At 41.6% G+C, this 26,122-nt stretch overlaps 1 protein-coding gene across 1 annotated transcript in view; it reads left to right on the forward strand.

The window, feature by feature from the left end:
• ADGRF2 (adhesion G protein-coupled receptor F2) overlaps positions 1–25,306 on the forward strand; it is a 39,532-nt gene extending 14,226 nt beyond the window's left edge. Inside the window, exons 2-9 of the mRNA XM_005862325.2 lie at positions 788–888; positions 5,406–5,448; positions 6,667–6,818; positions 9,121–9,354; positions 11,034–12,395; positions 16,260–16,301; positions 20,185–20,244; positions 24,427–25,306. Coding sequence (XP_005862387.1) covers positions 817–888; positions 5,406–5,448; positions 6,667–6,818; positions 9,121–9,354; positions 11,034–12,395; positions 16,260–16,301; positions 20,185–20,244; positions 24,427–24,582 — 2,121 coding nt within the window. The 5' untranslated portion in view covers positions 788–816 and the 3' untranslated portion in view covers positions 24,583–25,306. The remainder of the gene's footprint in view (positions 1–787; positions 889–5,405; positions 5,449–6,666; positions 6,819–9,120; positions 9,355–11,033; positions 12,396–16,259; positions 16,302–20,184; positions 20,245–24,426) is intronic.
• Positions 25,307–26,122: the final 816 nt, after the last annotated feature.

The raw sequence follows: 26,122 nt of genomic DNA on the forward strand, positions 1-26,122 counted from the left end.
AGGAATCATTTAGACCAGCCGTGGGCAAACTACGGCCCGCGGGCCGGATCCGGCCCGTTTGAAATGAATAAAACTAAAAAAAAAAAAAGACCGTACCCTTTTATGTAATGATGTTTACTTTGAATTTATATTAGTTCACACAAACACTCCATCCATGCTTTTGTTCCGGCCCTCCGGTCCAGTTTAAGAACCCATTGTGGCCCTCGAGTCAAAAAGTTTGCCCACCCCTGATTTAGACATTAGTTTTAGCAGAAAGAAGTTGTGACCCACCTATGAAACACAGCTCCAGGGTTAGGTGGGAATGAGGATAATAGGCCAAGGCTGGTGCTTACTCTCCTTCAAAATATATTCCTAGGCTGAGTCCACACATAGGAATTCCAAATCACGTTCCACCGTAGCCACCCACATGTTTCTCAGCCCTGCCTAACCCAGAGAGTGAGCCATCTTTCCCGTTCCCCGAACCTGGGCTGTTGTTCATTGCACCTGGGCAGGTTGCTTCCTTTGGAGAAATTCCCTAATGAGGCATCACATGCAAGCTGACAGCAGATGCTGAAAGTTATCTCAGCAATTGCTTACACCTCCCAGTGCCAGCTGGCACTCGCACACGCAGCCTCCTGGTGAAGTCAATGGATGGGAAACCACGGGGAGGCCACCTCTGGGGCAGGGGCTTCTGAGTAGACAGCACTAAGGACAGAGTCCCGTCTGATAGGCTGACTGGATCTGCAGTGGCATGGGATTTTGAAAGCTTCAGATTGGAAACCTTTTGCCTTTGCATTTATGTTTATAGAAGCGGGAAAGGCAGCTGCGTTGAAGACAATGACTCACACGTTTTTGCTGTACTGCTTAGTGTTTCTTTTGCCCACAGAGTCCTGCAGGACATTATGCCAGGTAAGAGAATGGAGGTGGGGGGGATGGAATGGTGGGGAGAAGCAAACGGGAATCTAAAACCCGGCTCTAGGTTATCTGAGCTGAAGTGTAGGGAGAAGATGGTGGTAGAATGGTTCAGCCAGATGAAATTGCAGTTGCAACTATATGTGTGCAACACCCATTTTAGTCAAGAGCTGTAAATTATTATTTTTCCATCAACTTTTCCTATAAGTTCCTGAGATACAATGAGGCTCAAATGATTTAAGGGTGACAATCTCTTCTTTCTATAGCCTTTGATGATGAAGTTTTCAGTTGCTTGTAACTAGGGCCACTTCCTCAGGGACACTTGAGAATGTAGGTGCGGTGAGGGTCACACTAACTGAGAGAGATAATTAATGGCATTTAGTGTGGGCAGAACCTAGGAATGGTCTGGCACAATGAAGCATTGTCCCACCCCAAATGGCATCTTCTTTGAGAAACCTGATAGTGACCACCATGGATGGGCTGCAAGGAGTAAAGAGCAACTCAGGTAGCCAATGGCTAATCAAAATCTAACTGGGATGGAGTTTGTAGCAATGCACTATCTTCACATTTAGTGGGACAGTGAGCCTGATGGCTCTCTCTGGAATATTTTTCCTCATACTACAAGTCATTTTAATTTCCTATTAGTTATTTGTTTAAAATAAGGTATGGAGGATCAGAGAGAGAGAGAGAGAGAGAGAGAGAGAAATATTTTGAGCTTCTTGAGAAGGGAATATTATTATTGGGCCACAAGATCTGAAAGAGAGCTTTGAGATCAACCAGTGAAGCTCCACTCCCTTATTTTATCAATGGGGAAACGGAGGCCCACGGTGTGGAATGTGACTTGCTTGAGGGTACATACCTACTAAGCTAAAGAGCCAAGCCCAGGACCCTTGTCTTCAGATTCTTAGTTTCTTTATCTTTCCATTTTAATATATACTTTCTCTTTTTTAAAAAAGCAAAAGTGTGGAAATTTATTATATGTTATTACAAACTCCACAGATGGGGAGGTGGCCCAAGAATGGGTTGACCTTCATACGTACTTTCTTGAGAAGAGCCTCCTTAGGAAAGAATAACTAAAAATTCTTTCTAAGAGTTTCCAAATGATATTCACTTTACTCTCTCAGTAATTTGTCCTTGGATGGGAATTTTCTCCATGACTCCTCTTCCCCCAACCCTGAGCTGGTGCCTAGTTTCTGGGAGAGATTAGAGACTCCTTCAGAAAGACCTTTCCCAGGAGGCATCCCAACCCCCACATGAGGTACTATTTCCTCCCTTCATTTTCTCTTCCACGTTTTCTTACAGGACAGACTTAAAGAATAGTCAGAGTTTCAGAGGTTAGCTTTGTTTTCTTTATTATTGGGGATCACCTTATCAGGACTTATCCTGTCCTTTTATTCTTACTAAACAAGTTGCTGGATGCTACTCCTCTCCTGACCTGACTACTAACTCAGGCAGCTCCACAGGTTGAGCAGGTGGCAGGTTTTGAAGTGTGGTTTGTTTTTTTCCAATATCAGGTTGACAATGGTTGGTATCTGAAGCTAACATAGCTCCTAGTCAATGCCACCCAAGAAATGAAATGACCAGGAGCTGTGCATGGCTGTGCTTTGACAAATTAACTAGAAGGAAGTGAATCAGGTCCTTCTCTTAAGAAGGCAGAGTTTCTAGAATTCCTTGCAAATAGCACAGTACAGCCTTGTGCCCACACATCTGATTACTATAATGTGACTTCACTGTAGTCTGTTCAATGGGTCAAGTATCATCCAGAGTTGTCCACTTTTATGTGCCTTATTATGGCGTATTGGAGATCATGACCATCTCAAGATGGGCTTATGGCATCTTGAGATGCTTGTACTTCCATACGCCCTCCTCTGCCTTCTCCATTGGACATGGGTTGACTTGATGGGAAGAGCAGTATTGTAGGAGTAGGAGAACCAAGTTCTAGTCCCACTTCTAAGAGGATTGCCCTAGATAGCCTTGTGCAAGTCACATCATCTATCAAAGACTCACTTTCCTTACCTGTACAATAAAGGGGTTGGGCTGGTTGATCGATAAGATCTTTCAAAACTCCAAAAATATTATTTTAGTGTTCTTGTTTAGTGGAAGGCCTTTAGCTCCTCCATGTATATACTAAAGCTTTCTGTGAGGGTCACACTGACTGAGAGAGATATTTAATGGCATTTGGTGCGGGCAGAACCTAGGAATGGTCTGGCACAGTGAAGCATTGTCCCACCCCAAATGGCATCTTCTTTGAGATTATTTTAGTGTTCTTGTTTAGTGGAAGGCCTTTAGCTCCTCCATGTATATACTAAAGCTTTCTCTTGATTGTGAAATGAGAATTCATCTTACATCAGTATTTTGAAGGATTTGTATTCCATGAATCAGAGATACCTTCCTCACTTTGGACAGACCTGAAATGCTCAATTCAGATTCTCCATAAATTCTCATTTGGTAGAGAAAACATAAGATTCAGCTTTGTTTTTTGATATCATAGAGAGAAATAATGTTGTGAAGAAGAAAGGGATATGAACTCCAAGTGTTAGTCACACAGCTAAGTCATTGTATTTCCAGTTCCTTCCCAATGGTTGAGATCTAGGAATGCAGGTTGGAGTAATTGTACCAGGGCTCTTTCCAGGCCCTAGAGGGAAAACTTCTGGTCAAGAAACAGGAATATTTAGACTTATTCTCCAAACACACAGACATACATGTACATATATGCCAGTATATTCAGACATACTAATATGTATGTATATTTATATGTACTGATCTAGCTACAAAGGGGGATGTGAAGCACAATTAACAACCCATGCTATGTTCTTAAGGAACTTATAATTTAATTTAGAAAATAATAAGCGTATATAAAAATGATTAGATAGTATTACAACAGGTCAGGTGAGTAGGTGCCAAGTATTGAATGAGTGGTATGCTTGTATGGATAATAAATTTTATAGGAGCAAGAGAGGAAGAGATGTACTATCTAGAACTAGATCGAGAAAGACTTCTTAGAGGAGGCAAACTTGAGCTTCATATGTAATAGCCATTCCCTAAGTCCATTTTCAGAGAATAATAATGATAGCTATATCTTAATTACTACTTACAACATTGAAGGCCCAGTTCTAAGTGCCTTTCTTACATGATCTCATTTATTCTTCATAAAAATCATCTGAGGCAAGAGTATGAAATTGTCATACTATAATTCCTACCCTGCTTTATGGATGAGGAAAGTGAGGCTCAGAGAGATGAACTTTCTCAGGATGTCAAGTGGCAGTGTTGGGATGTGAACCCAATGTTCTGTTCCCAGAGTCACCCATTGACCACAAAATGACACTGCTGCTCAGTGAAGGGTACAATATCTACAAATGGATGAGAAAGGAAGGGCTTCTAATCATGAGAGGTGGGAATGCTCATGGTAAGAGGAAGCCAGGTTTTGTGGGAACCACTCCCTAGAACATAAAATGACAAATACAAAATTTAGGGAAAAGTGAATATTTAATTAGAATGAGAAAAAGAATCATAACAAACTTCAAATTTAGAATAATTACTCAGCATTATTCAGGAATAAATTCAATAAAATAACAATATTTTTTATTAAGGTACCACCCATATTTTTGTTCCAAATTTTTGGCTGCATACTTGCATATCAATAATTTTATATATTTTTTTCTATAGAGAGGATAGATTATTCAGTCTAGCATTGCTGATTAACTTTGTTATTCTAGTTTAGAAAAATAGCTTTTAGTTTCTGGATTCATTATGAGTAATGCCATGTAAATATGTAGAACTATTGTGAACTTTGGGGAAACCTCTAGCAAGTGTCTTTCATATATGACCTACAGGGTTTCAGGGCTCTTAGAACTTGCTTATTCTGTGACTAATTGTAAGTACTTCTACCTAGAATTAAAGCCACTTCTGTGTTGATGTTCTCATTGTAATGCAGAAATGACTGCAAACTATAGAAGTACTATTAAGTCCAGGCTAAATGTATCCCCAACTCACTTCTACTTGTCCAGATTCCATAAATAGGTACGACCTCTCTAGTGCTGTCCAAAATGGGGGAATATAAATGGGGAATTTGGAGTGGCAAAAAGTAATGGTCTGAGCAGATGCTGGTTAAACAGTGTTGCTTTTGACAATGTAATAAAAACGTAAGAGCATGTGAGCCCATTGCTAGATCCTCTCTCAGTGCTTCAAAGGGGCCCATACAGGCAATGAATTCTGAAGCTTAACCGTCATTAACTTCCCAGTAAATCCACCTCTGCTCATGATGCTCCTGGGTAGAATGTAGCTCATCCTTACCGGAGCGGAACAAAGGATTCTACTGAAGAGCCATGGGAGAGATAGCGATCCAGGCTAAAGGGCAGATGGGGTCATGGGCCACATGTCATGGTCTCAGCTTTTGGTGGCGTCCTGGTGTCACAGCTGATGAAGATGTGGTCGTTGGCCTGTGACTAAAGTGAATCATTGGGTTGGCTTCTCACCAATTGATTTTGATGTGAATTTTTATTTTCCCTCCCTAGGCTGCCAGCAAAAGCAAGGAGAAAGTGTCTGCCAAGCCACACGGTATGTTGGTAGCAATTACTAATGAAATGAAAGTTTTACTGTCCATCTGTTATAATAGAGGGCCATCCTTGGCCCTGTCTTATGGCCTAGCAGATGGGACTCCCTGATATTTGCACTGGGACTTCCTTTTTATATTTCTCACATTAAAATGTAACTTTGACCTCTACTTCCCTCTCTTGCCAGTACCCTCTGCTCCATCCTGGTCTTAGAGTTATTTACTATAAATCCTTTGGATTGAGCCAACTCAGACTGGGGCAGTGGCTAGCAGAGGTCTGTGAGAACCCATTGATGACGTAACTGATTATAAAGTTCCAGACTTGGGAGGTTTCTTAGAGAACATCTGTTAAAGAGGCTTCCAAACTGTCTCCTCCTGGAGGGGCCTGAGGAGGTGCTCAGGGTGTTCCTGGGAGGTGTGAGAGGGACCTGGGACTGACCCTCTCACTGGGCCAGTTACGCTTTTAACTATTTGTTTTGAAACATGTTTTTATTGATTTCAGAGAGAGGAAAGGAGGGGGAGAGAGAGAGAGAAACATCGATGAGAGAGAAATATTGATCAGCTGCCTTTTGCACACCCCCTACAGGGGACCGAGCCTGCAACCTGGGTATGTGCTCTGACAGAGAATGGAACCAGCAACCTCCTGGTGCATGGGATGACGCTCAACCAACCGAGCCACACCAGCCAGGCTATTTTCTGCATTTGAGTTCAGGATAAGATTTTGTTGGAAATAATAGTAGTTTGTCACTGAAATATAGTGTGTCCCAATGAAAGTATACACATACTTGGAATAATTATAAAGGCAGTGTGTTTATTAAAATACATTTCACTTTCAAATTTGAGGCATCAGCTATTACAGTGTGTATGCATTTTTGGGGGACACCCTGTATATGATGGTCACTGATATACTTCAATCTTCCTCCACTTTACCAAGTCCACAGGATTTATGCGCCTTCATGTGGCGACACCTTGTCCCTGAGTCCATATCTCTCCATCTGATGCTGATGCCTTTTATCTTCTCAGGTGCATGTGATGGGGTCTGTGTGACAGCTATCACAGTGTGTATACATTTTGGGGGGACACCCTGTATATGATGGTCACTGATATACTTCAATCTTCCTCCACTTTACCAAGTCCACAGGATTTATGCGCCTTCATGTGGCGACACCTTGTCCCTGAGTCCATATCTCTCCATCTGATGCTGATGCCTTTTATCTTCTCAGGTGCATGTGATGGGGTCTGTGTGGACAATTCTCATTGCAGTCAACCTTGCCCTCCAGATACTCCGGGAAATATGGGTTTTTTATGTAGGCGAAATAAATGGCACAAGATCACTGATACCTGCCAGACTCTTACCGCCATCAACATCTTTGAGGTAATAATATATTTTCTCTCACATGCAAAGTGGAGCCTCAAATTAGCAATGCATGTTGCACTCAGTAAGAGAGAGGGACAGGGTGGTAAGTAGAGGTGCTTGTAGCTGAATACGTAAACATCTACCTGTTCTCTCTCTATATATACTGGAATGGCATTCCTAACTTTGGGCACCTAAAAGTCTATTCTCATGTCTCCCACACCTTCCATGACACAAAGGCACCAGATCGCTAAGGCCAGAGCTAGAAGAGCTGTCTAGAATCATCACAGTTTACTTCTCCACTTTCACTCAGCTCTTTAATACCCCAAAGCCCAGCTACTCAATGTGTCCTTCACTGACCGGCAGCACAGGGCATCTCTGAGAACTTTCAGACACCGGGCAATTGGGCCCCATCCAGACCTGCTGAATCTGAACCTGCATTTTACCAAGATCTCAATGTGACTCCAGTGCTCATTAAAGCACAAGAAGAGAGCTGAACCTGGAGGAAAGGACTTTGTTGTCAAACAAAGGAACATATTTCCACATATACTTAAGTTGTTACATATTTTAAAAAGTCAAATTCTAGTAAATAAAATCAGGTCAAATGGCATTTCTTCTTCCTTTGTTTCCTTTTCTCCTCTTCTATCAGGAGCATTACCTTTCTGAAGGTCAGCTCCTGATTCGCTCAGGGGAGTCAATGCTTTGGCCTCTCTTGTGTTCTGGCAACATTCCCATGCCCTGTTTGGGGCATCGCTGGGGGAGGCAGTGGATGCTATACCTGAAGTTCCCCTACCAGACTTCAAAACGCTGCCCATCCCTGATTTGAAGGATCTGAACAAAGTACACATGGAGACCCACATTCCATATGTCTTAATATTTAAATGCTTTCAATAAACTCTACAAACCACTAAATAAAACAGATTCTGTCAGCCTCCCATTCTAGATTCCATCCTGCACCTCATGGGTGGTAGAAGGCCAAGGCCACACATCCATAAGCCTGAACACAGGTGTCCCTTTGACACATCTCCGGCCTACAGGTGGCCTGGTCCATCCGTGGCAGCACAGACTTAAGGAAGGCCCTGCAAATGGGCTTGCTGTTGTCATGTAGAATAATCAGGTGCCTGGAAGCAGGGACATGGGTTCTGTGTAGGCCCATCCTCTAGGCCAGTGATGGCGAACCTAAGACACGCGTGTCAGAGGTAACACACGAACTCATTTTTTTTTATTGATTTTTCTTTGTTAAATGGCACTTAAATATATAAAATAAACATCAAAAATATAAGTCTTTGTTTTACTATGGTTGCAAATGTCAAAAAAATTCTATATGTGACACGGCACCAGAGTTAACTTAGGGTTTTTCAAAATGCTGACACGCCGAGCTCAAAAGGTTCGCCATCACTGCTCTAAGCCATGGATTTCTTGTCCTCCTGTAGGGGAAGGCTGGAGAAAGGGTTCTGCTAAAGCAAGGTTTGGCAATTTGGCAATTTTGTTCTGTAAAGAGCCAGATAGTAAATATTTTTATTTCAATTGTTGTACTGTTGATATTTGGCTCTGTTGACTAATGAGTTTGCCAACCACTGCTCTAGGCCATGGATTCCTTGTCCTTCTGAAGGGGAAGCCTGGAGAAAGGTTTCTGTTAAAGCAAGGTTTGGCAATTTGGCAATTCTGTTCTGTAAAGAGCCAGATAGTAAATACTTTCGGCATTGTAGATATTATTGTCTCTGTTGCAACTACTCAACTCTGCTACGGTAGCAAGAAAGCAGCCTAGTGAATGAGCAAGCCGAGTCCCAACAAAACTTCATTGACAAAAAAACAGACGGCAAACATGCGGCTATAGTTTGCGACCCCTGCTTTAAAGTGTGGGACCCAGAGCCCGATCTGTGGGGAAATGCTGTCTATCACTATTTTTAGTCATTCTTCTCTCTTGGTGTTCCAGTTGATTCATTCAAATCTAGTTGGAAAGTTCTATTTTTTTAAAAAAAAATGTGTTTATGTCTTATGCTTTGCCCTTGGGAAGAATGAAAAGTAAGTTTAAATGGCATGAGAAATGTACCCATGTGCACAGTATATGTACACAGAAGGGGTGTGGAGGGGTGTGCTAAGGATAACAATTGCTGTTTGGATATAGGGGGTTCAGGATTAGGCAGCTGTTCATACACCTTGGTGTTGGGCAGGTGGTTCCACAGCAGATGTGACCTTGACAATGTAAAATAGAAAAGCATTATGCAATATACAATTGTGTAATAAGGCTGTCCTACATTGTAGTAAAGGTACTTTTACATTGAAAACAAAAGTAACAAACTCTCCTTTTGCCATTTCTTAGGAGGATTTAAATACAGTTCCATCATTTGGAAGTAGTATACACATAAATGAATATTCTGGAAAGACTGAGACCATTGCAGATAAGTTGATGCGGAAGTGTCCGCAGGATTTGTCCTGTGTTGTTAAGAACATTCAGCGTTCTCCCCGGATACCAGGAAACATCGCTGTCATCGTGCAGCTACTACACAACATATCGACAATGCTGTCGACAGATGTGGATGAAGCAAAGATGCAGGTGAGTGGCCTTGAACATTTGTGGTTTTTTTGGGGGGAGGTGGGGGGAATGGGAAAGGAATGCAGGTTTAGTTGGAGCTTTTGAGGGACTGAGGAGACCATGTCTTTCACTTCCATTATTTCCATTACCTGGTAAATGATTAAAATAAATCCTCATTGAAGAAAAAAATGAATGAAAAAAGTGAATACATTCAATTAACAAGCATTTAAAGAGAGCACTTACCTGGTGCTGGATTGGACATTGAAGCAAGCTTTTTCCATGTATATTTTGGCTACTGTGAATCTCCAAGAACCGTTCTAGGTCCTGCAGAGAGGAAGACATTTATTTGTGAATCAGAACAGGTTGCTAAAATGGAAAAAAAAACAAAAACCACACAACTGGGTGTCCAAAAAACATCCAAATAGGTCTGCTGTAGAAATGTGAAATGGAATTGGACATGCTTCCTTTGTGTCTGACCTTCAAAGTAGAGGATAAGAAAAAGGAGGTCCAGCCTCTGGGGTCAGCTTCCAATGTGTCATGTTCCTATACAATGCCCTGCACACAGTTGGGGTTTAATAGATATTAATTACATAGTGGGTGCTCTGGGCAGGGCAGGCAAATTGCTAGTGTCACCCAGGTGTGAAGTGGAACAGATGATGGAAATGAACATGGTGAAGGCTGCCCATTTGCCTGCCTCACAGGAAGGCATCACATGAGCAGGGGGAGGGCAGCTCCCTGGTAGCTCTTTCCTCCAACACAAACCTGAGCGGCATGTGAATCACCTGGGGATCTCATTAAGGTGCACATTCTGATTCACAGGGTTTGGAGTAGGGCCTGAGATTCTGTATCTTTAAGAGGTTCCCAGGGCATGCCTATGTTACTGGTTGAAGGACCACGCTTTATAAAAGTGAAAATTAAATATGGGACTGCATTTTACCCAGTGAATATATGCACCCTTATGTTCATAACAATGCAATTTACAATAGCTAAGATCCGGAAACAGCCCAGTGCCTCAAGGAAGATACTTAAGACATTATAGCATTTATGTTATCTGTGCCCATCAGTAGATGAGTGGATAAAAAAGCTATGCTACATTTACGCCATAGAATACTATGAAGCAGTAAAAAGAACGATCTCTTATCCTTTGAGACAGCATGGAGGAACCTGGAGAGCATTATGCTAAGTGAAATAAGCCAGTCAGAGAAAGACAAATACCACATGATCTCACTCATATGTGGAATATAATAACCTGATGAACAAAATAGATCCAGAGACATAGAAGCATAGAACAGACTATGGAATCTCAGAGGAAAGGCAGGGGAGGGTGGGTGGGCAGATGGGCAGAAATCAACCAAAGAACTTGTATGCATATATGCATAACCCATGGACACAGACAGTAGTGTGGTGAAGGCCTAGGGTGGGGGTGGATTTGGGCTAAAAGGGGTCAATGGGGAAAGGAGGGGGACATATGTAATACTTTCAACAGTAAAGTGTTTTTTTTTAAGTGAAGCTTGAATGTCCTGGCAGATTCAGACAGTAGCTCAATACTAATGCCCGTAGGTGGGCTAAAAGGGGTCAATGGGGGAAGGAGGGGAACATATGTAATACTTTCAACAGTAAAGTTTTTTTTTTAAATGAAGCTTGAATGTCTGGCAGATTCAGACAGTAGCTCAATACTAATGCCCGTTCTTCATTGACAGAGTTACAGCATCATGGCCAACCACATTCTTGATAGCAAAAGCATCTCCAACTGGACCTTCATCCCTGAGAAAAACAGCAGCTGCGTGCTGCTGCACTCAGTCAATAGCTTTGCAAGAAAACTACTCATAAATAAATATCCCATTGACATATCGGATGTGTTTATTCATACTATGTGCACCTTCATATCTGGAGATAACAATGGAAAGAATTTAACTTTCTCCATGAGAGTTAACGACACCCGCAATAGTGTCACTGGGAGGGTGTTGATCAGCAGAGAGGAAGCCCAGAAGGTGCGCTCTCCTTCTCAGGTCATCAGCATTGCATTTCCAACCCTTGGAGCCATCTTAGAGGCCAGTCTTCTGGAAAAGGTCACCGTGAATGGACTTGTCCTGTCTGTCATTCTGCCCAAGGAACTTAAAAGGATCTCACTGGTTTTTGAAAAGATCAGGAATGCAGAGGACAGCAGGACACAGTGTGTTGGCTGGCACTCGTTAGAGAGCAGATGGGACCAGCACGCCTGCCAAATGATTCAGGAAACCTCCCAGCAAGCTGTTTGCAAATGTAGGCCAAGCAAGTTGTTTACCTCCTTCTCCATTCTTATGTCACCACACACCTTGCAGAGTCCCATCCTGACTTACATCACGTACATAGGCCTGGGCGTTTCCATTTGCAGCTTGATCCTTTGCTTGTCCATCGAGGCCTTGGTCTGGAGCCGAGTGACGAAGACAGAGATCTCCTATTTACGCCACCTGTGTATTGCCAACGTCGCGGCTACCTTGCTGATGGCTGATGTGTGGTTCATCGTGGCTTCCTTTCTTAGTGGTCCAAGGACACACCACAATGGATGTGTGGCAGCGACGTTTTTTGTTCATTTCTTTTACCTTTCTGTGTTTTTCTGGATGCTCGCTAAGGCACTTCTTATCCTCTATGGAATCCTGATTGTTTTCCATACACTGCCCAAGTCAGTCCTGGTGGCATCTCTCTTTTCCGTGGGATACGGTTGCCCTTTGGTCATTGCTGTTGTTACGGTTGCTGCCACTGAGCCTGGCAAAGGCTACCTACGGCCTGAGGCCTGCTGGCTCAACTGGGACATGACCAAGGCCCTCCTGGCCTTTGTGGTCCCAGCGCTGGCCATTGTGGTAGTAAACCTGATCACGGTGACACTGGTGATTGTCAAAACCCGGCGAGCTACCATTGGCAGTTCCATGTTCCAGGAGGTGAGAGCTATCGTGAGAATCAGTAAGAACATCGCCATCCTCACACCACTGCTGGGCCTGACCTGGGGATTCGGAATAGCTACAGTCATCGACGATAGCTCCCTGTTCTTCCACATTCTCTTCTCCTTGCTTAATGCTTTCCAGGTAAGTTCAGATGCTTCTGACCAAGTCCAAAGGGAGAGAATTTGGAAAGAAGTTTTGTGATCTGGAGGGTGTGCCATCATATTTATTTATAAAAGACAGTGGATTTGGAATAGCCTACTGAGTCAGGAAATACACTTTTGTTTCAGAAAGGCCTGGATTCAAATCTTGACTCTCTCATTTGCTAATGTGTAACATTCTCCTGGGATATTTGCTTAACTTTCCAAGCCATATTTTCCCACTTATTAAATGAGCACAATCTGCTCACTTTATAGTAGTTTTTGGAAAATGAAATAAAATAGTGAATGGGACAAGACCAAGTAACCTAACAGTAGACTGAGTTTTAACTAGTTTAGAAATGAAATAATACCACTTCCCCCCAAATCTAGGTATGTAACTGGGAGTATTTACATATGCACATTCATATTTTATTCCATTTAGAATGTTTAGTTACCACTGGAAACCATCTTAATGGTATTAAAGATAATTTCCCTTGTCCTTTCCTCTCTTACCTCACCTCTTTGAATTAAAAAATGTTCACAGTTTCATGTACATCCTTACCAAACTTTCTATACTCACATATAAGCATATTTTCACATAATATGAGTTAAAAAACAATGCATAGTATTTTGAAACTTACTCTACCACTTAAAAATACATCCTAGCATTTTCCAGGTTATGTCTCTTTAATGGCTGGATATTATTCAACAGTCAATAATTCCCTTCTTGAATGAAATTTCTTTTTCATTTTTTTCTGTCACAGTGCACTAATGAGTCAAAGTTTATTATATTGAATGCCAAATATGTAAATAACAACTAATTAAAAAGGAAGCTTTTATTTTTATAGACTTCTAAAATATTTATTTTCCTGAATGTTTCTTTATTTAAAAATAATAGAGATTTTATGTCAAATATTTTTTCCATATTTCTCTTTCAAAATTTAAATATACATGATTTTATCTACAATAGATATTTTAATGTCTTAGAGAACAATGCTAACATTGTTGCTTTTGTGCGTTTCTATAGAATATATTAATTGTGCCCTACACTTTTTGTATAGCTCTTAATAATTATCAATTCCCTTACCCATGTTTATGCAGCTCATCACTGATAGAACTCATTTTAATGTCTTAGAGAAGAATGCTAACATTGTTGCTTTGTGCGTTTCTATAGAATATATTAATTGTACCCTACACTTTTTGTATAGCTCTTGATAATTATCAATTCCTTACCCATGTTTATGCAGCTCATCACTGATAGAACTGGGATAAAAACCTAGTGTTCCTAAATTTCTGTTCAGCATATCCAGTGGCTATTTGTCATGGACTTAATGAGTTCATGTCTTAGTCCTCACATTTTCATTCTCTTGTCTCCCTTGGGCCATCTTGACTGTGGTTTTCATTTTGTAATAGCCTGTGAGCACTTGTATTTTTCCCTGTCATAACAGGATCAACTCAGTTTGTAATATAAACTCAGTTTCTGCCTTGATACCTGGCAAGGAGAAGGGTGGGGCCCATCTAAGTACCAATACCGATGGGCCAGTGAGAAGCTGAGAACAGGATTTGGGTCAAGGCTAGACTCCAGGGCAGGCATGAGGCAGTGGTGTTCTGGAGCTGGCTTGTACTGACTCAGGAGAGATAACTACTGTATTTTCAACAAATTTTCAAGGTGGTGTAAGCACAGACATCATTAAATTCTATAGAATTACAATTAAATAAATTAGATTTAAATGGAAGGCCAAACATCCTCAAAATGCATCCCTTCCTAATTGTTTTTCCTATATTCTACTATGCTTGTGAGGTTATTTGAATCTGCTGTATCTGTCTGGTGGAAACACGAGAGAATGGATGTGCCCATCTCTTCCTGACTCCATGGTCAGCGATGTCATGTTGCTAAATTTAAATTAATCATGGTGGGAGCCATGTGGATCAAGATAATCTTGGGAGGAGAGAAGGAGAGCCACAGGTCCAGAGAGGTGGGAGACAGAAACTACTGAGAGGAAGAAGTGGGGCAAGCAGAGTGTTAGGATGAACCGAGATGAGGGGCAATTGAGGCTGATGGAGCAAGCATAGAAGAAAGATCATAAATATCCCAGGAGATCCAGAGGTGTAGGAGAAAGCTTCCTGGTCCTAGGCTTGTGGGAGCACACCCATTAGTTTTTAAGCTCAACCACCCCCTTTACTAGGGAAGGATGATTATACATGGTGGGGGCAAATGCCAGTTTACAGCTGAGTACTTGAAACAAAGAATTTGTCCTTATATTATCACTTATTAATTATTGTATTGTGTTCCATATGAACAACTGTAAACCCACTTTTGCCCCACCCTGTACAGTCAGTTGCTGCATTGAATGCTACTTGGTCAAGGTACCATTTCTAGTTGGTATCTTCTCTTGTATTTACTGAGAGTAATTGTGGGCTGGGTAAGATTTGCAGACCCATATAACACTGGGTGGCTTATGAACAACAGAAATTTATTTCTCAAAGTTCTGGAAGCTGGGGGGTCCAAGATCAAGGCATAAGCAGATTCGGTGTCTGGTGAGAACCTACTTCCTGGTTTATAGATGGACAGCTAAGAGTGTCAGACAAAAGAGCAATCTAAGAGAAGCACTCCAAGCTTGGAGCACTTGCTGGACTGGCTGAATGGAGACGTATAGTTAGTATGTTTGGAGGAATGGATTAGCTGCATGGCCATCCAGGCACTGGTCCCTGTGAAAGTCCCCACCTCTCAGCTAAGCTTTTGCAAATCATGGCAGCAGTGGGTTTGGTATCGTCCCTGCTGATGACCACCTGGTTATAACATCTTAATTATTTTGTATGTCACCCATGTGCCTCGACAGGCCTCTGCCTGGGTAAGGGTTCACATTTGATTATGCAATCAGAGCAACTTAATAAGGATGCCTAAATCAAAGGTCATTATCTTATTTCTCTTCTCAGATGAGCAAAGAGCTGAGTATTCACACTTTTAAGAGAAATTTTGTCTAATCAATATTGCTGTCTATCACATTTTCAAAGTTGAGTCTCTGAGCTTCCCTTTCCTTATCTGCAAAATAGGGTGAATACTTTTCCTTCTTCCCAGGTGGTTTTGTACCGCTACATATGAAAAAAGATTGAAACTCAAATGGACTATAACGGTGGAGGACCAGCCTCCATCATTATATTTTTTATGGAAAATGAGAGATATGAGAGCTAATTAATTCCCTCTATATTATATTTGGATCACTTATTTATGAGCACCCATTATGTGCTTAGAACTCAATCTGTTTGGGGTCTTGGTTTTTCTGATGATCCATGTACCTAATTTTTCTTTGCAAATTTTATAACAGTTTTTTGGTTGTGGGTGGGGGAGGGAGGTTGAGGGTGTTAAATAAAGCTGAGCATGGATGCTTTTTATTTATTTATTTCTGTGGAAATTTCTTTCATTATTAATTACTCAGGGATTGTAAGGCTGCCATCCATTGCCTAACATCTCCTGGCTATTGCTTGAACCATTGTATTTTGATGAGATGCACAGCTCCTGATAAATGCAAAACACTTTATTTTGCCCAAATTAAAAATAAATTCTTATAATATGCTTATATGAATTAGGGACCTTGGTCTGTTAGGTTTTCTGAGGTACCCCAAGTATCTAGAACATGGCTGGCACGTGGAAGACACTCTATTAATATTTGTTGAGTGGAAGAATCTAGGTATTGTGACCTTAAAATGAGTCACACATTAAATCATATGGTGTGCATTTTTGTTTTATTTTGTTTTTTAATTAGTTTTATCAGTTTCAGAATAGGAATTAATAATGAATGCTGGTATTTCTTGTTATTATCAACATTACTTTGTAAATTGCTCTTCTTCACTCTTCTCTCTTTCTCAGGGCTTCTTCATCTTGGTGTTTGGAACAATCCTGGATCCAAAGGTACCATTAATTCTTCTTGTTTTGTTTTGTTTTGGTTTGGTTTTCTGCATTAACAATACTTGGCCCTGAACTGCTCATTTGTAAAGCCCACCTATTCAGGGTCTTTCATCTCAATTATTTGTACAGACACTTGAATAGGACATCACTGCTCTTTATGATGCAAGTAATATCAGCCATCTTTCAAGCTCTTATGGGGCTAAGTATATTATGTACATTAGCTCTAATCCTTAAAACAATCTTGAGTATTCCTATTTTCAGTTTTATGGATGAGGAAACAGACTCAGAGTGATTAAGTAGCATGCTTCAGAAACTCACTCTAACTCGTTGAAGCAGAAAGGAATGTATTAAATCTCACAATATCATCTTTGGGAAGATATCTCTTTGGCTTGGAGACATGGGGGCTATACACCAGGAATAGTCCCCAATTCATAGCACAGAACTGCTCCACATGCAACCCTTTCCATACTTTGCTGGACACAGAAGCACAGCTACCGAGACAATGTCAGACTTGGATGCTGAGCTAGAGTTGATGCTACTGCTGTTTCAGGGATCACCTCCTTCCTGCCTACTGAGGGCCACTGGCACCTGCTTTTTGAGTTTTCAGGTCTGATTGGCTGAGCCCAGGTCACATGGCTGCATCTTAGCTGCAAGGGAGGCTGAGAAAGTGAGTTCATGTCTTCTACCTTGGAGAGCAATGGATTCAAGGAAGGGAATTCTCCTAGTACAGAGAATGTATATGTAGTGGGTGGTGAAAACAAATAAAACCTAAACAAATGAGCAAAACATCAAATATTTGCTTAGGCTTCTAAAAGCACCCTTTTTCCATTGTACTATACTATTTCTTGAAATGAGAAAAGCAAATAAACCTTTCAGATGTAGATGCAAACACCTTTACTGCAGGGTTTATTATTTACTGTTTAATTAATTAATTGATTAATTATATTATCAATGCTATTCTACTAAAGTTAATATGCAAGGTTTGTAAAAAAGAAAAAAAAAGGCATTTCACAATGGTCCTTTCATTTTCTCATGAGAGTACCATAACCTGATATTCAGAGGTGAAAGTTTGACTATTTGTCTATTAATCTTGATATTTGTTTGTATTAGTTGCTTGTCATTGAGAAGTTTTTTTTTTTAACTCTCCTGCACCTCAGAATCCTGAAAGGGAATGCAGAAATAATGATGCTTTCCCTGCCTTTCCTGCTAAATTATGATAAAGAACAAAAGCAATTTTGCAGGGGAAAACACATAGAAAGCACTGAAGTTATGTAGCTGTATATCATATTATTATGTTTTTTAATTAGTCTAAAGCCACAACTAGTATTTGTAGCCAGAACATCAGTAACATTATTATTAGTGGGTCTGTATTAGGTGTTATGAGGTGTGCAAACACCTCTAAGACATGGAAGCATCCATCAAGAGCAAAACCTCATATCTTTAAAATTATAATGTAAAAGGTAAATATTGAAAGGTGTTATAATTAATTGACAAAAAGTTATACAGTAGTCCCCCCCTATTAATGGGGAATACTTTTCAAGATCCCCAGTGGATTTGTGAAACCATGGATAATATCTACTAGTATTCCTATTTATAGTCTGTTTTTCTCCTACATGTACACATTTATTTTGATTTATGATAAAGTTTAATTTATAAATTAGGCACAGTAAGAGATTAACAATAATAACTAATAATAAAATAGAACAATTATAACAGTACTAGAGGCCCGGTGCATGGATTCATGCACCAGTGGGGTCCCTCAGCCATGCCTGCAGGGATCGGGCTGAAACTGGCTCTCTGGCATCCCCCAAGGGGCCCTGGATTTTGAGAGGGCACAGACTAGGCCAAGGGACCCCACTGGTGCACGATCTGGGCGGGGGAGGGATTGCAGGAGGGCTCCAGGGCATGTCCAGCCCATCTTACCCAGTCCAGATTGGCTGGACCCCAGCATCAAGCCAACCTACCAATCGGAGCGTCTGCCCCCTGGTGGTCAGTGCGCATCATTGTGACTGGTTGAACGGTTGAAAGGTCGGACACTTAGTATATCAGGCTTTTATTATATAGGATACTATAATAAAAGTTATGTAATTTCTTTCCTTCTCTCTCTCTCTCTCTCTCTCTCTCTCTCTCTCTCTCTCTTTCTTTCTTTTTTAAAATATGGGTCTGTTTGGCCCCAAAGTGCATACTTTTAATCTCAGTATATTCTACTTATTGAACACAAATTATTTTATTTTTTCTTATAACTATGAAAGGGAGACAGGAAGCTGCCTTCTTGCTGTGTCTGCACATGGTCTTTCCTCTGGCACACATCCCTGGTGTGTCTTCTTCTTATAAGGACACTGTCCTACTGGATTAGGTCCCTTCCCTTATGAACTCATTTAATCTTTTTATTTTTTTTAACCTACCTTATTATAGTATACTCACCTTTTCACTTAAAGGAAACACTTTATGGCTCTCGTTGACATATCTGAATCACCAGCATCGCTGCTCCTGCCTCTTGGGGCTATTATTAAGTAAAATACATCTTACTTAAACACAAGCACTGTGATACTGTGACAGTCAATCTGATGACCGACATGATTAAGTAACTAACGGGTGGATAGTGTATACAGCACAGAGACACTGGACAAAGGGATGATTCGCATCCCAGGCGGATGGAGCAGAGTGGCAGGAGACTTCATTACACTACTCAGAACAGCACACAATTTAAAAGGAATATTTTTTTCTGGAATTTTTCATTTAATATTTTTGGACCTTGGTTAACTGTGGGTGACTGAAACTATGGAAAGCAAAACCACAGGTAAGAGGGCACTACTGTACATACTGTACATACTGTAGTCTTTACACTTTTAGAATCTGTAAAAACCAGTGAGCACATATCCCCAGACATGCTTATTATTAATTTACAATGTATGTATTATACACATTATGAAACATAGAATCGAAAACAGACAAGAGAAAAGAAATACTAGAGGCTCCAGTATGTCTTTACATACTGCAATGGACTTTGAATACATGGACTCCCAGCCCGGGCAATGCTCTTACATCTTTGGAGCCCGTATGTGACAAAAACGCTACATTTTCAGGGCAGGATGAGGTCAGTCTGAGCTAGAGGGCTTTGGTATATATAAACTGTGAGGACAAAACTTCTACAAGGCCTTGGAAGGTGAGTAACACTTTATATAGCAAAAGGAGAGAGGGAGTAAAAATAACAAGAGACTGCCTTGTGCAGTAGGAGAGAGTTAGGGAAGAGGACAGGATGATCTGAAGTCAGGGGACTCAACTCCCACTGGCTCTGTCTCTTAATAGTTGACTGACTGCATGCTACATGATCTCGGAGTATTCATTTCCCCAGTTGTACCTATCTTACAGGATTATTTCTTAGATAAAATGAGATGGCAGGTGTGAAAAGCACTTTAAAGTTATAAAGCAAAATATAATTGTTATTTATTATTCTTATTTTCTTGGTTCCACAGGTCTTTGCTGTGTTGTATAGAATTCCTTCCTTTTCCCCCTTTAAACCATGGTTAGGGCCTCTAAAAAAGGAAGTTTAAATAGTTGAAAAAATGTGGGAAATGTTCAACCCTTCAAGTACTCCCCCCAAAATACTCCCAAAGCTAAGAATCCTCAAACTGGTGGCCAACTGTATTTCTTAGCCATTGGGTTCATGTTCAAGGCCCTGATTATTAACCCCCTATATTAGCTCCACTTTGCTTATGTCTCCTACCTCCCCACCTTCTCCCAGACCACTTCACCAAGTTACTAATCCCTCCATATTCCTCCAGCAGGACCTGGTAACACACTCCCCTGCTACAATATTAGCCAGGCCCCAAAACATTGACTTCTTATCATCTTTTAATTCTTAATTTTTTAATCAACTATCCAGATAAGAGAAGCCTTAAAGAATCGAGTAACCTCTGCAAAATGGATCTCCAGAATATCAGAGGTAAAGCCTTCATGTTCATTTTCTCACCTAAAGGTTTGACAAGTTAACAATGCTAGAGTTTCTGGCATATGGGGTGTTGCTAAAACTATCCTTTAATGCTCTGTGGTATGGAGTTTTCCCAAGTGCCCAGTGAACCTAGTGAAATTCTTTCTGGAGTCCTGGGACCACATCCAAAGAAATAAAACTCGACTTAAATGCATTCAGAGGAGCGTGACAAAGCATCAGGGCCAGGAGGGGTGAGCTGTACACCACACAGCAGGAGAGCAAGGGCTGAAACAGACAAACGAGAGAAGATTAAAGTCTCAGGTTCCCATGACAGCCCACTTGTTCTCTATGACTCTAACTGGTTGAACCACATCCAAAGTGTGAAAATTCAGGGAAACAAATTCTGATCCTCCACAAAGAACTATCTAGTAGCTTGGTTATCAAGAGGGGTCACGAGCCATAGTTATTGGACTTGTAAAGGAAGGTTAGGGGCCTGTTCAGTCATTGGATGGTATATATGCCCTTTCACTTATCATCACTTCCTATAATTTAATAACCATGTAGTATTGGTATGCAAGGTGCGACCTGGGAAAAACTGAAAAAAATTTAAATGGCAGCAAAAGAGGGGCTTCAGGGTCGGCCCAGGGAATATCCCCAGAAACAAGAGAAGAGGCCATCTGGAGTTCCCCACGCCAACATCTGGTGGGATCCACGCGGGTGGGATCCACGCGGGTCAGCATGGGCTGGTGTTGAAGGAGAGTTTCAGGCAGAGGGGTGACGGGCCATTCGAGGGGTTGGGCAACCTGGGATCCTGGGTAACAGCATTGCCCACTCCCTATAATCCTTGCCTTTCCATTCCCTCTCCTTTGCTTTCCTTAGCCCTCTTTTTGTTTTCTTCCCTTTATTTTTCTATCCTTTTTTACCTTACTCTCACCAAAGCTTTGACCTTATTTCCAGTCCTTGGTCTTTATACCCAGGAGATTGCTGACCCCTCTACATTCCTTTCTTCTAAAAAATAAACAACAACAACAACAAATAAAATAATGACACCTACCCCTCCAACCTCCCACCAACCTCACCATGTTTTTTTGAGAATAAAACAGTGGTTCTAAAGCAACAGTCTTCTAAAATAATAAATAAATAAATAAATAAATAAATAAATAAATAAATACCCAGGCCAGGTGGCTAATTTTGTTGGAGTGTCATCCCATGCATCTAAAGGTTGCAGGTTCAATTCCCAGTTGGGGCACATACCCTGTCAGGGCATGGGAGACAACTGATTGATGTTTCTTGAATCAATGTTTCTCTGTTTCTCTCTCTCTCTCTTCCTCCCCTCCTTTCTCTAAACATATCCTCTGGTGAGGAATAAAATAATAATAATAATAATAATAATAACAACAACAACAAAAATAATAAAGCAAAGGTACTCAACCTTAGCCAAACATCAGAATCAATCAGGATGCTTCAAATAATGTTGCCTGGGTCCCAATCCTGGAGGTTCTCATTAACTTAGTCTGCAGTGTGGCTTGGGTTTTGGGTGATGTTCATGTAGCCAAGGTTGAGAGTCATTCATCCAAGCCTTCCTGAAGTGTCTTAGCATCGTAAAGATTTTCACACCAGTACACCTCCTATCAGCATTCCCTACTACCTCACTCTGGTCTGCTACCATGCTCTCAGGAGAGAGGCATGACTCTTCCAATCCCTTCCCATTTAGCACAGCTCCTATCCTTATGTATTCTTAGTATTGATCCATTCAGGGAAATTCTGTTCTTCAATGGTTTGGAAAAATAGTATTAAATAGTATATTATATATATATTGCTTTCAGAGAGGAAAGGAGAAGGAGGGAGAATCATTGATCAGCTGCCTCCTGCACGCCCCACACAGGGGATCCAGCCGGCAACCCAGGAATGTTCCCTGACCGTGAATGGAACCATGACCTCCTGGTTCATAGGTCAATGCTCAACCACTGAACCACTCCAGCTGAGCAAAATAGTTGTGTTGTTTTTTGTTTTTTTTCCCTAAATATATACCAGGATTGTCAGGATCATATCAGAACCTTATTATCAGTTTTTTTATTGTCTGAGCTAGTGGTTTTCAATGCTGGTTGCACCTGAGAAATACCTAGAGAGTTTTTTTGAAATACCACTGTCCTGACCCCACCCACAGAGAATTAACCAGAAAGTCTCAGGGGTAGGGCCTAGTCTTTTTTTTTTTTTTAAGTTCTCTAGTGATTCTAAGTGCTGCCAGGGTTAAGAACCACCGGTCTACATACTAAGTAAATTTATCCTAACCTCTCGCAGCCCTTCCCTCTCTCTTCCCACTAATTTTCTGTTATTGGAAGTCAGTTTCATCAGCCTTGCTCAGAGCAAGCAGGCTTGCCATCTGTTTTCTCCTCCCCTGCTTTGCAGGCCTCTGACCCCTAGGTGGCAGTCCTCTACAGTCCAGGTTGAACTTGTGAGACCTGCCTGGAGTGTCAGCCCAGGTTCCCAACCCAGGCTAATCAATGTGCTTGTCTGGGTTCATTTAATATTTGATGTGATGAATTAGTCTATGCTCATGTGGTAATAATTCTACCAGTCAATTAATGCATTGCCTATCCTAGGCAACATATGCCTAAAACACAGGGTATTTTAGACTCAGGCCCATCACAAGGGGATGACTGTAACTTAGAAGATTTCAGCAGGTCAGCTAAGAAGAAAAGATTTAGTGGCTAGGAAATACGTTCTTGTTGATCTCTCCCTCTAGTCCACTCAACTGCCTTCTCTCCTTTCCCTCCCAAACTAGAGGCTCCTTCCAGAGAAGGAGCCAGGCAGGCCAAGGAGGGGCGATCTCTCCCGCCAGCCTGTTCCTGGGTTGTCAGCAGTTCGAATACAAAGAGAGGGAGAAAGTGAAATGTTAAAATAAATTGTTGTAGTTTTTAGTTCTCCATGTGCTTTGGATAATTGTGATCATTGAAAACAGAGCAATAATAACTGAAATTATACTTCTGTCTTCAACAGAACCTTTCTTCTGATTTCTCTTGTCGTCACACCAAAGGGCCGAGCTAACAAACCAGGCCACACTCCTAATTTGGGAGGTGAGTGCAAAGCAAGTGGGGTCCTATATACATGCTACACATAAGACATTTCTTTGGGGGGAAAACAATCACAATTTGATTCGGATTAGAAATGATTTTTGTCTTGATTGAAAGGATTCTCCTTATGCAATCTATCCTCATCTAGCTAATGTCAGAGGTACATTCACACTTCTGGTTCTCCCACTACCGAAATTTTGGTTGTTCCTATGAAACCACTGGGCCTGTCAGAGAATGTTCTTGAATCAGCATGGGTGTGTTTAAGAGGAGAGTGAGCAGAGGTGCTGGCTCCTCACAACTGCTCTCCCCTCACCCCCCTTTTCTAGTTCCCTAGCCCCAGGACATCCTCTGTGACATCAATAATATCCCCATGTTTCTCACTGTGGCAAATCTTTTCCCTCGTGCTAAACAATCAAGGAATTATGATACACGCTGTCTATGTGAGGTCTCAAGGATAACGTAGAAGTGCATTTACATTTGAGGACAGTGTCTGAGAGATATACAGAGACACAGAGAGAAACACAGTAAGAAAGGGAACCACGGGGGTGGGGGGTGGGGGAAGAGAAATAGAGATACTTACCAAGCGGCATGACAACTCACTGTTGGAAGAGAGCCATCTAGATACACAGAAATGTGCAAAGGGTCTTCCAATCGCTGTGTCCATGGCCCTGTAGATCTAGAGTGAGAAGACCAGACAGGGAGACAGAGACACCCACACCGGGACACCCACATTCACAATCAGGGAGAGAGAGGCACTCAGATGTATCTAGATGAGAGCCCACCACTCCCACCCCAACACATCCGGGTTCCAGCAGCCTCTGTGGCTGAGACCTTCTTCAACAGCCCAGGGCCTTTTACAATGAAAGGGATATTTCCCAGGAGGAAAGGAAGTGGTCCAGCTTAAAGAAAGACAAGGTTTTTAACTCAGCACTTGTAGGAAGTAGAACAAGCCTGTTCCCTGGATTCCAGAGGGACTTAAAGGGAAGAGCCTCTCCATCCACCAAGAAGACTCTACCCAAAGGGGGCTTATCATTCCAGAAAGAGTGAACCCACAGGACAGTTGGTGTGGGGCTTTAGGGTCTTGCTGCTTGTACATTAAAGCTGTGACTCTGTTCTTGACAAGGTCACACATTCCAGGAATGGCAGAACCCCCAGGAGAAGTGTGTTTATTCCTGTCGTCTGGCCTCTGGGGAGTATGAAGACAGCCTGTGGTGCTGATGGAGGAGAGCGTGACTACGGAAAGGATGGAAGGCCCCTCTGTCTACTTCTGTGCTGCTAATCGCTTCTCTCTCATCAACTGTCAACATATATATGCCATTCTGGGCATCTACAGGGAACAGAAAGACAAAGTGGGCCACAGCAGGGCCTTAGTCTTGTCGGGGCCTCTGGAAAAGCACTCTGGCTCATCTTGACGAAGGTGTCCTGGGATGTCACCTGGCTGGATTCTGTGGGTTGCTGAGGGAGGGGCCCTCACCAACAGTTGGGCTGACTCTAAGTAGGTCATTGCTGGCTCTCTGTACAAAAGGAATCCTATTGCCAGCATATTCCACTCCTCCAAATTGAAATGGTTGCATGGTCAACCTGGCTTGGGCTTCAATGCAACTTTTTTTTTGGCTGTGAACCAAGTGAAATAGGTAGAGCTTTTGAACCAGAAAGATGCTCATTTTAAGTTAATGAAGCCTAGAACAATGGGTCACAGCTAATCAAGGCTTGAGCCAAAGGCAAAAACCCAAGTCTGCAGGCTTCTAGTCCTGGGCTTTCTTCAAAGGCAAGGTACTGCTGAAGGGCACTGTCTACTCTGACAATATAATTTACCCTCTCCAACAGCATGTTTTTTTTATTTTGTTTATTTAAACCTGGGATGAGAAAGGGGAAATATCATGTTTCAAGTAGAGAGCTGCTCATTTTCTTATCTTTGTATGTAAACAAATTCATCATTCAAAGCAGGTCCCGCCTAATAGGAGATCAGTATTACAGATAGAAGCCCTTTAAAAAAAAAAAAAGAAAGAAAAGAAAAAGAAATGCTCCTTTATAAAATGAGTACACAGGTTGATGGATCAGAAGAAAATTAGTGGATAAAGAAAAGGGGTCATAATTATCCTACCAGAAGCCTGCACTAATGATGTTACATTACAAATGGAAACACAAGACTCACTTTGTGAATGAGTGAGATCTCTCTCTTTCTCTCTCTTACAAAAAATTTCCTCTAAGTAGGAAAGTTTGAGAAAGTTAAATTGTAATAAAGAAGTCCATCAGAAGGTAGAAAAAAATACACCAACCTGGAGAAGGAGTCATCTTCCAAGTGGCATTGCTCATGTCGGGACGACAATTGTCCCTGTCTCCAATGAGGGCAGAAACGACATTCCCAGTATTTCTGTGGGGTCTCTTCAAGGAAAGGGCGTGGGACAGGCACAGTGCCGGTTCTCAATGCACAGATTTCAGTGCAAAGAAATGTCCTTTACCCAGAGTGGATACATGGAAGTGAGGAGGGAACTCTCATGAAGCCAAATAGCTATAAGAATCTGAATCTGGAACTTTAGAAAGGACTGGGTCGTGCTGTCCCATTTTACAGATGAGAACTCTAAGCATGAGAGGGTGGGGGAAAGGGAGAAAGAGAGAGAGGACATTCACCCGCATTGTGCATTGAGCAGTCACATCTAGCATAAAAGCACACTCTACTCCAATGTACTCACACCCTGCAATAGGATGGCAGGGAAAACATTCTACCTAGGGATTATCATTAACCAAGAAAGGCCCATGGATGCTAAGAGAGAAACTCCGGAATTATTTGGGAATCCCTTGAGCAAGCTGTGCACTCT

Source organism: Myotis brandtii, unplaced genomic scaffold, assembly GCF_000412655.1.
Source record: "Myotis brandtii unplaced genomic scaffold, ASM41265v1 scaffold1635, whole genome shotgun sequence".
NCBI classification, from domain to species: Eukaryota; Metazoa; Chordata; class Mammalia; order Chiroptera; family Vespertilionidae; genus Myotis; species Myotis brandtii.